General features: G+C 40.6%; 1 protein-coding gene across 1 annotated transcript; it reads left to right on the plus strand.

Annotated features, from left to right (window-relative positions):
• Nucleotides 1–307: 307 nt before the first annotated feature.
• On the plus strand, nt 308–6,670 carry LOC146450328 (glutathione S-transferase 4-like). Its single transcript, XM_085100467.1, has 5 exons — nt 308–558; nt 2,673–2,774; nt 3,865–3,983; nt 5,092–5,202; nt 6,409–6,670. The coding sequence occupies exons 1-5, from the start codon at nt 426–428 to the stop codon at nt 6,583–6,585; spliced, it is 642 nt and encodes a 213-aa protein (XP_084956593.1). The 5' UTR covers nt 308–425; the 3' UTR covers nt 6,586–6,670.
• Nucleotides 6,671–14,011: the final 7,341 nt, after the last annotated feature.

Raw genomic sequence — 14,011 nt, forward strand, 5'->3', positions numbered from 1 at the left:
CCGCAGTCTGTAGCCCCTAGTAGTTTACACTTGTAACTTACCATCTGGACCCTTGTTATTGCACGCTCCTGTACATTACGATTCCGCTTAACATTGTAAGTCTTTACCAATGAGTTTTGAACTCGTTCCTAAACTAATCATTGGATTAGTTGTTGTGTACGCTTCTCAAACTAACTTCCCAGCTGTTAAACTACAACTGTAAAAGTTTTTATGAATTGACCCCAGATTGTTTTTTTTTTTAAATATATATTCGGACGTATATATTTTGGCGCGGGCGAGGTTGGGGGACAAGAGGGGGAATGGGTTTAAATCCATTATCCATGACCCTTGAAAAAGCTGAGTCATAGCTCGTTGACAAACCAAGGCACTCGAGGTGTAAGAAGAGTGTGCGATTTAGAGACAAGTGGAAAGAATCTACACCGAAAATGTCGGGTTACAAGCTCTTCTACTTTGAAGGCCGCGGTAGGGCAGAACAATGCCGACTATCTTTCTCAGTGGCGAAGGTGCCTTTCGAGGACATCCGACTGAAAAGCGAGGAATGGACAAAGGAGAAGGCATGTGAGTAACGGTGGATTTCCACTGTCGCGTAAATTTTACGTGCGTAAAGACGTAAATTTAGCTGGCTTTACGTCATCTTTCGCCCACTAAAATCCCTTTCCCCCGACTAACTGGCCCTTTAGCTGTCGCTTTCTATTTTTTTTCTTCAGTTTTTAACGTATCCATCGATTAACATAAAATTATGAACTGCACTGCTTGTACCGATGTAGCTTCTGTGCGGACGCAGCTTTTGTGCGGATCGAGAACACTGCTTAGCTTTTTGGTGATTTACTCACATGTTGTCACAGGAGAGATTGAAATGCGACTATGTTATTTGAAGAAAAGTACCACAACTAATTAATCTTTATATGTGGCAGATCATTATTAAGATTCACCCGGCCACACGTACAGTGCACGCACATTGGTTTTCGAAAGGATCGGTTAGTTTTGTTTCGCCTTACCAACACTGGTTTTCTATTGTGTGGACATTTCTTATTTACTGATAATTTTTTGATATTCATCGATGTTTCCGTGTTTCTCGGTGGGGTGAAGCCATTTCATTTGGTTCGCTGTTTGCATTGTAGCTCACAATGGCCCACAATATGTGCATAATAATTAGCTTTCCAGCTTGTATGTCACGCAATGAAAACCTAACGTTGGCCATCCGCGCTCAATAAGCGGTCGAACTAAATGCTTAGTCAGCTTACGTCAGCTTAGACGTTAGATGTCACGTAGCAAAGTGAAGTAAAGATGAAGTTGTCATTCTTATTCAATCCCTTAATCGCGTTTTTGTATTGTTATATTCAAGGTATTAAGTCAGTAACGAAGTCGATGTGTGAATATGATAATTAAAATGAGTAATTTTAGCACATTGCCTAGTCATAATTCAAGGAGGGTATGGGGGTATGCAAATGTTAAAATTTTGGCCAAATGTCAGTTGTCAGTTAAATTTTAGGCCATATGTCAGTTATCATTTAATTGGCTGTTAATAATTAACTGCAAAACTTAGTTATAAATTTAGGATCATGTTATGGATGTTAGGGTCAAATTTTAAATGATTAACTTGAGGTATTAGTATAATTTATCAGTTAACGTCATATAACACTCTAGTGTGCCTGCGGACTCTGTATGAAAACATGGTTAGGGTGCCGGAGGTCGCGGATACAAGTCCAGTTCTAACCATTAGCTAAAGTTGTTTCTTGGTAGACCTGAGTGGAATTCCTCTGCAGCGCTTGTAAATAGCTAGCTGGTCTATCTCCTGTCGGTTGGAGTTTTTAACCATGTTCTTTTCAATCGAAGTTATTACTTTGGTATATTTAATGATCGGTTTTACTAGCACTGGATGTAGAAATTTGATGTGAAACTTTGGGAATGTAATTTTTAGAGAATATTTTACTGACTATACGGAAATACTTTAAATAACATCACTACACCAACTATTTCCGGCAACAACGACTATGTAATCAATGTAGTTCAGAACAAGACCACGGTGTTGGATTACGACGGCAATTGTAAAATTGCTATTATATAAAGGGGCCTTCCACATCAAGCGCCAATCGCCATCACTTTACAAAGGATTAAAATCCAGCAGGGAACCCTGCCTATTCTCTTGAGTATACCTTGAGTCACTATTTTGTATGCATTTTTTAGTCTGGTGATGGTATAGTTTATACCGAAATATAACTGTCACTTAAGATCTTGGTTTTGTTCATTGTTGTCAAAATTTAAAGACACGATGAATCTACTCGGTCTATCGTTTATCTTACATGATCTGAAAAGAATAAAAAATTCCATATAATTAAAAAAAAATTCGTTTGAAATGAAATAAGAGATGGAAACTGAGCCAAACTTAAAATTTGTGGTTAAGTTAAATTTCCCTTCATCCCAGTTGTGAAACCCAAAACGTCAAACACTCAAAATGTGAATTTTGTGTGTTTAATTGAAAGATATTGCAAGTAATTCATAATTATAGTCGATGTCTTCAGGTAAAATTATAGAATTGTTATAACCTATCTTTTCATTTAACTCTTTATTTGCTAGTGACATCTATGAATAAGTTCCCTTATTGTTTATACTCAAGTAAAGAAAATAATACATTTAAGAAGCATTAAACATTTACTCTGGTCTCATTTCAGCTGGCAGGCCTCCCCTTGGACAAATGCCATTTCTGGTGACTCCTGAAGGAAAAATCCTTGCATCATCAGGGGCAATCATGAAGTACATATGCAAGAAATCAGGTACTAGTTATAACAAGAATGTCATTCCTGTAGAACCATAAAATAAAGTACCAAAATCCAAAATTAGGGCAGAGATAAATGAAGATCTCCACAGCTTACGCTGGAGTCCGACATCATAGATTTTATATAAATTCTCAGAATTTGTTTAATATGTTTCTTACCTTAATTGGGTATAAACCTAAGTATAGAGAGTGTTTCGGATATGCTCAAAATCTTGCACTAGACATTTCAACAGATTGGCGATCCTTTCCAAGTTGCAATCCATTTCCATTCGTCTCCGAGCGGCCGAAGAGAAACAAGACGGCTTCCCGTTTCTCTACGGTTACTTAGGAGAAAATTATTTAGATAAACGAGGCGGCTGTTAAAAAAAATACATAAATAGCAACAAAGTTTGGTTTGACGGCATTAAATAGTAACTTATTTAAACTTTTCAACCTCAAATTCTAAAGCAAAAAACGAAAATACAATTCCTTGTTTACGAAAACTGCCAAACACTAAAATTACATTAAAAACAATGAAACATCTAAATTTTTAAGCATGGTTTCAACAACAAAACGACATTTACAGAAAAATGGAAGAAATGACACCGTAGGAACTAAACAAGTGTCTCCAAAAGTCTTATTCGTCTGCAAGAAAGCGAGACGGAATTTTCTACAATAAGAAATCTCTTATCACGTGACGCACGAGATTTTAAAATTTCATACCATTTGTCGGTATATTTTCAGGATTAAAACTTTTTTGGTTCACTAGTCATTCAGTTTGTGTGGTATATACTAAAACATTTCACGGCTCGGTAAATATCCATCACTATGCACCTCCACTTCGGTGAATAATTGTTATTTATTGTTAACAAAACTGAATTATTATTTTAATGATTTCATTGATTCAAATATGTTATGTATTAAAGTGGTTAAAGTGCTACTAAAAAAGGTGAAACCTTCCCTATTAGGACCGTCTCTTATATCAGTATATTTTGGCCATCGGTACTATGAGCTCAACTGCTCGTGATCCACTATATCTCACATAACGTGTTTCGAGCTCCGTGTGATAAGTTGTAGCCACATTTCTATACCATTTTGTTTTATGTTAGGATTGAGTCCTGGTGATAGTTATGATGAAGCAGTAGCAGACATGATAACTGATGGTGTCACTGATTTGCTTTCTGCTATGGCCAATGCTATGTTTTATGAGAAAGATGAATCCAAAAAGGTATTTTGCCAACTTTGCAATCTTTACCCGAAATATCCGAATCAGGCCAAGTCTGTTAATACCAGCATACTATAACTGTTGTTGTTTCGACGATACACATATATATACCGACTATTTCTCTGTGTATTTTTTTCAAATGTTTATTACAATGACTTTAAAGAATAACTGGAACACAGTTAGTGAAAATTAATACACTAACCTTGATTTTAGTCAAATGTTCCAACAACAACAACAACAACAACAACTACAACAATTTATTATAAAAAAAAAAGACTTATTACAATATGTTACCCACAGTTAGCAAGGGCTATTCGAGGTGGGTAGCATTGGTAGTTGTTTACACCAAATAAATTCATTTAACAAAGAGAAAAATAATTAAATAGGAAAATAAATGAATAAATAAATCACCTAAATGAAGAATTATTATTAAGAAAGTTAAATGCAAGCTAACTAAGTAGTGACATAGTATTGACACGAGTAACAGCGTTTAAATCAACATTCACTTCATCAGTCTCCAGAACCTTTAAGAGCAATACATGCAGTTTATGCTTGAAAAGTGTTTTACGTAACTCACCTAGTTGAGGAGGAGTTATATTCCAAATTGCGGCTCTAGTTCTAGAAAAGGGCAGCAGCTGTTGGTTGAGTCTTGAAAGTTGGACATGAAAATTACTCGACGTTGAAAATCTAGTGTAGTGAGCATGGATCTGGTCAAAACGAGTGAACAGTACATAGATTTTTGGAGGAGCAAAACCAATTTACAGCACTGTAAGACCTCACTGACGTTGGTCTTTGGCCTCTAAAGGAATAGGATCGATTTCCGCCGCTCACTCGGGTCCGGGCTTTCCCGGACCCGAGTGGGCGGCGGAAATCGAGCCTGCCAATGGAGCTCTTCTATGGAAGGATATTTTAACATCCATGGTGGCTTCTTAGTATCAAAATATGATAAGGCAGATAAGACGTACCTTTTAAGTTCTTAAGGATAAGGCAGATAAGACGTACCTTTCAAGTTCTTAAGAATCCACAGTATGTACAAACGCAAGGATAAATTATGATTTAAGTGACTTCTTTATAGTTATAAACTCCGTGAAAAATTTTTCTTTCATTTTAGGAGGAACTAACGAAGGAGTTCTTTGAAACAACCCTTCCCGCTCGACTTGAGAAATTCCAGGCTCTTCTTAAAAGCCGAAATGAAGGCAAAGGCTTTTTCTTGGGTGACAAGGTAAGAGATTCAAAGTACCTAGTATCAAATGCCCTTCTAGTAGGCTAACAGATTCAGGATCATTTAATCCCAGGGTTATTCGTGCAGCGATCTCTTGGTGCCTGACTTTGAAGTGGGCGTGTTTAGCGTGCTGGCTGAAGACTTTGGATGAAAGAATAACTCAGAATTCAAGCGAGCGTGCTTCCAGGCTAGTCAGGACCTCTGTTATCCAAGCTATCATATAGGACACAATGATTTTTGGCTGCTAGCACTAATGTTACAATTGATGGATCAGATGGATCTGCAGTTCATGTTATAGTGCTAGGTAAACTGACCCCGGTACATTTTTCACTGAGCGTTAGCTCTCGTAAGGAATAATGGGAGCCCACAGGAGGCAAAGAATACAGGGCCGTACATAGCGGATTGGCAACGGGGGCAGCTCCCTACGCCAGAAAAAACCTAATTCTTTTTCTAACATAGTGTTTGAGTTTGCTGAGCTATTTACGGTAGCTATATTGGTCCCGAATCATTAATTGGCTGAAAAAAATTTCCCTTCAATGTAAATTCAGTGTGTTTTGTCTTCTTAAATTGTCTTAAAGGTAACCGTCTGTGTAGGGCTGAAACACCCCCCTTCATCCCAGAAAAAAAATCCTATTTACGGCCCTGGAATACATGTACAATCTTTGACCTTGGTGTGAATACGAATGCTCAGAGACATAATCATTGACTGCTGGAGTAATTGAGCAGTTCATGGATGATCTGCTCTTGAAAGTGCAATGTTCACAGAATCACAAGGATTCATGCTTCTGATAAGGTTCGCAAGCTAAGCTTGTTGTTTTTGCTTTGTGCTTTGTAACTCAGTAGCGTACAATAAAGATATCAACTGCCATGATGCGCTTTCATTTTAAATACCACAAAATAGGACTTCTTAAATAAAACGAAATCTTCCGGCTGCCTATTTTGCTAGTTTAGACTGATCATTAGCTTTGTGTTATTCTCAGCAAGAATGGCATAGGGTTGAACAGGATTTTCATAGTTTTTTGAAAATCGAGTTAACTTAAATATATGGCGTAGAAACATTCGTCAGATGTCTAAAGCATGTCTGATAGTATCTTAATGAATTGTTCTATGGCTTGCTTTGGCCATGGTGAATTGTATGGCTGAATGTGTGCTAATATGGCACGATGCCAACAATGTGACTCTAACATTATATTTCTTCTCTTATAGCTGACCTATGCCGACATCACGTTCTTTGACTTCTTCAACAGTTTTCATGCTAAAGGGGAGCCAAAAGTTCCCGATCCACTCGAGAAATTCCCTTTATTGGTGGAGCATTATAAGCGCGTGCTCGCCGTGCCTGAAATTAAGGCCTGGGTCGAGAAACGCCCGAAATCCGAGCGTTAAACATTCGATTCACGGTCATGTATAATGTACGCCATGCAATGCATTTTAAAGAAACAATGAATAAAGAAAACCTTTTTGTGAAGAACATCTGTCTGAACTGCCTGAAAATTTTCAATATTCGGTAGTAACCTAAAACCGTGTATGGAACTGTGTCTGACCTTTTTCAGTTGTGTGTAATGGGGGTGGAGAGGTATAATCGGCGGGTAGATGGTAGGGTATACCAAACAGAGTCGGGTATATTAATAAGTGAGAGGGATGAGGGAGCTGGAAAACATTGTCATTTTATGTTGAGTCCAATTCGTTCAATTGAAAAGACTGATTTAAAAGTTCCGTTTCTATTTCGCGGATACTCCAACTACACTTTTAATGTTTGGACAAGAAAACGGTTTCTCTAGCTTGTCTCTTGCGTGCTAGTCTCGTAAATGAGATTATTCATTCAGTGCTAAAATAATAACGAAATCCATTTTTATACCTATTACAAACACGATCTGTTAATCGGCTCATTACCGGATGGCTCACTAGGGATCCCGTTTTGCCTATTTAAGTAAACTGATTATTCTGGTTCTTTTCCAAAAATACGCGCTCTGCTATGGCAAGCCGATTGTAACAAAATTCAAAAATGGGTTTTCATTCAATTCAATGGATATTTCATTCAATTCAATGCGTATATTCAATTCAATGATCTTGAGACTTCGTTCCGAGTAGTCAGCGGAGTGCCACAACGGATTCGACGAGATTCGCCATATTGACTGAAGTTAGAGCAGGAGAGAAGGACTCTGTGAAAAGCAAAGAATTTCGTGTAAGGAAAGGGATCCCGATAATGGCATCCGAGAATGAGTCATTCAACTTAGAAGACTTACCAATCTTTATAAATTCAGTGTTGGAAAAAGCAGAGTCTATTTGCCATGAAGAAGTGATAGATTTGAGCAACATGCAAACACATTTGATCGTAGTCGATCGAGCCCTGAGCTTCCTCAGAGAACTGTATCGGCCCGAAATGATCCCCAAATTGAACCGCAAATGATACCCGGTCGGGAAATGATCCCCAGATTGGACCGCAAATGATCCCCGATCGCCTTACCATAGATATAGAATGGAGTGGACTCAAACTTGGACAGTGGATTTCACCTTTATACATAACAATTTTTTTCTTAATAACACCAGTCGTTATATTTAAAAATTTTAGTCAGTTATATTATTAACTATCTGCATGCAAATTTCGCAACTTTAAAAATTATAATGTAGCAGCTCAGTGCGACAGAACAATTTAGTTATAACTGGAACATACATGCCTGCGTACATAATTTACTTACATTATTACAACGCCTTAAATGTGCACGAATTGTACGAAATTCATCATCAGTTTTCAAATAGGGCGAACAATACGAAACAAATTTTGAAATTGCAACTCAAAAATACTTAACTGGAACAGGCCAACTTGCTCAGAGAGTACCACAATTTCGCACGCACTGTTGTAGTGAGCTTTCCCCGAAGTAACCCAGCCACTCCCATTCCGAACGCATTCACTTTAGAGAATGCGTGAATCATAGTGGGTGGAAGACGCACCTCCGACGGATATCCATTACCCGCGAGTGAGGTGATTATGTTGCCTTATCAGGTCTGGTGAACATTTTCGATATCCCGGTTGCTGCGGTGTCTAGCTAAGGAGAAGGCTTATCTGTAATCTACCCAAGTAACCATAGACAAGAAGAAGCCGATTTCGACAGTATTCCTTTGGTGAGCCATGAAGCCCATCAAAGCAACTTCCATAGCCTTCACTCGAAGACTTAAAATTGAAGTATGGAGAAGGGCGAATTACTGAAGATCAAATTTGCCTAAAATGCGGGAAAATTGACAGCTATTCCCAAGGCTCATATGAGGGGGACAATGGTCTTCTGCAGGGCTGTGCCGACGTCAGTGTATTTTGTGAAAAAAAAAAAAATTAAAGAAAGACTGGGAGTCCAATCAGCGGCCAAACGAAAACGAAAGACAAAATCAACATATTACACTACAACGATTAAGAACAAAGGCGGCGATAGTGGGCGAGATTTGACCGCCATCTGAAGCGCATTGACCGATTCTCCTTCCTTTTTCGAAAAAAAAAATCTAGTGAAAGTCTTAACTGACCCGCTCTTTAATTTTTTAATTTGGAAGAGTTTCGTACAATTCTTGCACATTTTAGGCATTGCAATGGTATAAGTAAATCATATACATGCATGTTACAGTTTATAGGCAAATTGTTCTGTTGTACTGTGCTGCTATATTATAATTTTTAAAGTTGTGAAATTTGCATGCAGATAGTTTAACTATAACGACTGGTGTTATAAGAAATGAATGCTATAAAGTTGAAGTCCACTGTCCAAATCTGAGTCCATTCCATTCTATATTTATTATGAGGCGATCCGGGATCATTTGTGGTCCAATCTGGGGATCATTTCCCGTCCGGGGATTATTCGCGGTTCAATTTGGGGATCATTTCTGGTCCGGGGATCATTTGCGGGCTTGTACAGTTCTCTGAGGAAGCTCAGGGCTCGATCGACTACGATCAAACGTGTTTCCACATTGCTTAGATCTACCACTTCTTCATGGCAAATAACCTCTGCTTTTTCCAAGTTAAATGACTCATTCTCGGATGCCATTATCGGGATCCCTATCCTTACACGAAATTCTTTGCTTTTCACAGAGTCCTTCTCTCCTGCTCCTACTTCAGTCAATGTGGCGAATCTCGTCGAATTCGTTGTGGCACTCCGCTGACTACTCGGAACGAAGTCTCAAGATCATTAAATTGAATATACGCATTGAATTGAATAAAATATCCATTAAATTGAATGAAAACCCATTTTTGAATTTTGCTAAAATCGGCTTGCCATACTCTGCCTCAACTGCAAGAAATTTTTATCCTCTCTCCTCCTCTTCGGTGACGTTCCGCTTTGCCTTCCTCACTCTCTTGCGACTTCCGCCCAGGATAAATTTTGCCTCCCATATTTTAATCCCGCTAAGGCAGCAAGTGGTACGTGTTTTGGTAATGGGGATGTTTTACTATTCACGGTCAACGTGACAGGCATTCTTATCACTCCTTTTACAATACAACTAATGGTCCCGGTCCTGTTTCTCTGGAAAAAGGTACATCGGCTGAGTGAGCAAGATCCAGTTTTTCATGCTAAGTTGCAATTAGCAAGGCAGAAACACGGCTCACACTAGCTAAGACGTCGATTCGTACTTGAGGTTACTTGTAGGGAAGAAAGGTCGAATTTCCCCCGCCTCCCCCCCCCCCCCCCCCCAAAAAAAAAACTTTAATTGCTGATCGCGAGAAACAAGTAAGGGATGCAAGGTTTAATGAAAACGGTAGTTCGAAATCTTGAAAAGAACTCGAGCTATCTGAAAAAAAAAATTGTAGGAATAGCGGTGAACGAGGATGAACATCCTTCCGGGATGATCGGCAATGAAGAAGAAAATTATATTACTCGAGAATAGCGGCGATAGAGTGGACTTCACCTTCCGCCACTAAAGATTTTGCTTTTCCTCACAGTCTGGTTTGTAGCTTTCTTGCCTGGAACGTAACCCGGTTTCCAGCCGTTGGTTCGTATGTACGTTTTTGGGAGCAGCAAAAACCAAACAACAAATCCAGTTTTGACCCAACGATTTACGGATTTCATTTGTCACAATAAGTCTTCATGTAGCTTCTGTTGTGTTCAGTAGACCATGTGGTCCTTCGCTCATCCCCAGTCCCTTAACGGACAACACCACATCTTCCTTCCCAACACAGAGTTGGCCATACAACATCTTCTCTCCTCCCCTACAGGAGATAAAGCAGTACAATTTGAACGAAAGGGGTAAATTACAGAACAACACTGTCATTGTGCAGGCTTCAAGTATCTTCTATTCTGGATGAGAACTGACCCTTTGACAGTTTGGACCAAGAAGGTAGGGTGTGGACGGAGTTCAAGAATGGCCCCGGGGAGGGACCAGTCAGTGTCGCTGCGAGAGCGGATCGCCACGCGAGATCCTGGGTGTAGTGGAGAGAGGACACCACTCTGTTGATCATAGTTGCGTTTTTCTTTACTCTAATCATGTAAGATTCTTATTTCTTAGGGTTTGGTAAGCGTGGAGGAAAATCACGCAAGGATCGCCCAAGTAACAACTCAGCAGGGCTCTTTCCGATAGAAAGTGGTGTATTATGGATTGCCAGCATTCCTTTCCAGAACTCGTGATTAATGGCTTCACATTTCTTGAGCATCTTTTTCACATTCTTTACGGCTGCTTCAGCCTTACCATTTGACTGGTCATGTGTAGCTATCGGAGACAAGAGGGTGTGTTGGAAACCCCATTCTTTGCCTAAGTCTTGGAAGGCCTTACAACTTAACTGGGGGCCACCATCCGAGAAGACTTCTACAGGACTACCAAATCGAGAAAATAGTTCCTTTAGTTCTTTGATAACGATTGTGGCATTCGTATTTTTCTTTAAATCACGTATTTCAGTGAAGAATGAGAAATAGTCGGTGATGACGAGGTACTCTTTTCCATTAAGAGTGCAAAGGTCAAGACCAAGCTTATATCCCAAGAATTTATGGGCAATGGCGGAGTGGCGCCTTGCAATTTGTTGGAAGAAGTGACAGCGTTTGATTATGTCATCGATTTCCCTATCAATACCAGGCCAAAAGACGAAATCACGGGCACGGCGGCGCGCTTTGTCAAGGCCTTGATGCCCTTCAATTGTAGGGTCAAGAGGATCTTCTTCTGAAAGAAACGGCGGGATGACAGTGCGGCCATTCATCAAGAGAAGAGAATGGCCAGGCAGTGGATTAGCGAGGTAAAGTTGATGGCGAGTAGGATAGAAGGGTTTAGCAAGATCGTATACTTCTTCTAGTGAGTCGGGCAATCCACAACGGACATAATCTGCGACTCGAGAGAGCTGAGGGTCGGTGTGTTGGGCGTTAGAAACTTCATGTAGTTGCAGGTCTTCAGTCGACGTATCAGCAAAGTAGGCGTGCACAGCTGCTTCAGCATGAGCTTTACACAATTGATCATCAAGTGAGGCTGGTCTACAGGAAAGCGCAAAAGGGCGTCTACTGCCAAATGATTTTTTCCTTTTACCCATTTGCGCTGTGAAAAAGTAAGGCATTATTTTCATCATAAGTCGCTGGAGTCTAGGATACTCAAAGTTTGAAATCCCCATAGAATTCAAGATTGGGATGAGATCGAGAAGTTGATAGGCAGTGAGTAGGGTGAAGTGGTGTAAGCCATGAAGGTACATGTTGCACTTCTCCATAGCCCAGAAGGCAGCAAGAACCTCAAGCTCTACATGGCATAACGGCTTTCTGTAGAAGCCAGGAAACGTGAGCCGCCTTGTACAAGTCTCCACGCATCATCTATCAACTGAAGGAGAACAAAACCCAGACCCTTGAGACGAGACGCATCAGTAGCAAAAAGAGCTTGTCGATCAACCCTAAAATATGCTAGGACAGGCGTGGTACTCAGGCGAGATTTTGCTTCAACGAAGGCATGGTCGTGTTCAGGGAGCCACTGGAAGACTGAATCCTGTGTGAGAAGAGGGCGAAAGGGGACCATAATTTCAATAAGTTCTTTGGAGAAATTACTGAGCTGGTTAACCGGGCCAAACCCTGAGCGAAGATCTCTGAGGTTCGGTTCCTTGTTCGAGGAAAATCCCTAATTGACTTCAGGAGGTCCGGACTGGTTTGGATTCCTGTTGTCAACAGGTGAAAGCCACCAAAATCTACTTCAGTGAAAGCAAGTTGTGACTTCGCTTGCTTGAATGTGACACCATGCTGACGGCACTGATCGAGGAGGGCACGGCTACGCTTCTTTAACATAGAGAGAGTTGGGACATAGATCAAAATATTGTCAATAATCTTAGGAACGCCTTCTAGCCCAGCAACGACCTTGTCCAAGCGACAATTCTACCATTCAGAGATGCTGTTGATGCCAAATGCAGCCCTATTACACACATAGCGACCAAGGGGTGTAATAAAGCAGGTTAGAGGTTGACACTCAGGAGCCAGAGGAATTGCCAGTAACCGTGGTGAGCATCAAATTTGCAGAACACTGCAAGTTCCTTTTGCGGGATACTTGTAACGGCCTCATAAGGAGAATTGCTCAGATGATATTCACGTTGGATGCAACGGTTTAAACAAGTAAAGTCAAAGCAGATTCGGAGTTCATTGGTGTCCTTCTTTGGGGCGATTACGATCGGGTGACACCAAGGACTTGGCTCTTCACCCGCTGAGATTACTCCAAGTTGTTCCATCTCATTAAGTTGCTTCTTTAGTTGATCCAGATAAGGGATAGGAATTTTCCGTGCTTTTAGTTGAGCACAGGGTGTGGCATCAGGTTTAAGGTTGACCTTAAAGGGTTTACTTGACATTGCAGGTAGAACAGTCTCATCAAAGACGTCTTTATATTCTTGCAAGAGAGAAGAAACAAAAGGCTCATCATCGTTGGGGACAACTGGTTGCTCTGAGGAGGCTTAAAAACATGGACCTCAGAACACACTTTAGTTGGTGAGTGGTGGATCCAATTCCAATTCTTCAGAAAGTGGATGCTCTTGGGTGTGGACTTCCGAGACAGAACAACTAGGCAGGAACATTCAGCTGGAGCATGAACAGAGTCAGTATGAGCTGTCTTGGCAGTTTAAGAAGAAAACTGCGCTCTTTCCTTCAGTGTAGACAAGGGCCACTGCTCGTCTATGTCGCCAAGAGCTCGGCAAGCAGGGGTGCCCTCGACCGGAGAAAGTAAGGCTTCAGTTTTGTGGGCGAGCAGTAAAGATAAGATCGGCTTCGATGACTTCAAAACAGTGTCCATAGAGTAAACTCCGTAGGTAATTCCCAAGATGAACAACGATGGTCACTGCTAATGTGCGAGACTGCTGAGATTTGTGGCTATTAAACAGACGGCGAGGAAAAAACAAGAAGTTGACACAGTATTAAATTTATCCTTGCGACTACGCCATGTTGTGTTCACTAGACCATGTGGTCCTTCCCTCACCCCCAGTCCCTTAACAGACAACAACACAGCTTCCACTCACCACGACTGCATCTTTTTTTTAAGGAAAATTAAACTCTCCTGACTCATCGCGTGGCCTCTCGGAAAAAGTGTCACCCTATTATGTCTTTTACGATCTTTGAAGCGGGAAAGACCACCATCAAGATGTTATCTTATTCCTTTAAGATTCTGTATTCGACCCATGCATTTCGACCATTTCTTTAGCCAGCAAATATTCGTGTTGAAAAGATAATGGCACCCGAGTGACAAAGCCAATATGGCGGTCCTTCCAGACTTTCCATTCCACAATGCAACGTTCCACAACGTTCTAACCGGAAACTGCAACTCTTGACGCTTGTACATTCAAGGAATGAAGTCAGTACCTGAGTAGTGAGGGGCGCACCACGGTTCCTCTTTTTTGCGGTGG

The sequence above is a fragment of the Pavona decussata genome, unplaced genomic scaffold, assembly GCF_977016875.1.
Source record: "Pavona decussata unplaced genomic scaffold, jaPavDecu1.1 SCAFFOLD_468, whole genome shotgun sequence".
Classification (NCBI taxonomy): domain Eukaryota; kingdom Metazoa; phylum Cnidaria; class Anthozoa; order Scleractinia; family Agariciidae; genus Pavona; species Pavona decussata.

Bases quoted from the DNA above. Each gene is read 5' to 3' on its own strand.
- LOC146450328 (XM_085100467.1), top strand. From the start codon at position 426: ATGTCGGGTTACAAGCTCTTCTACTTTGAAGGCCGCGGTAGGGCAGAA. The intron at 2,775-3,864 runs GTACTAGTTATA...GTTTTATGTTAG, and splicing joins GTACATATGCAAGAAATCAG to GATTGAGTCCTGGTGATAGT. The intron at 3,984-5,091 runs GTATTTTGCCAA...CTTTCATTTTAG, and splicing joins AGAAAGATGAATCCAAAAAG to GAGGAACTAACGAAGGAGTT.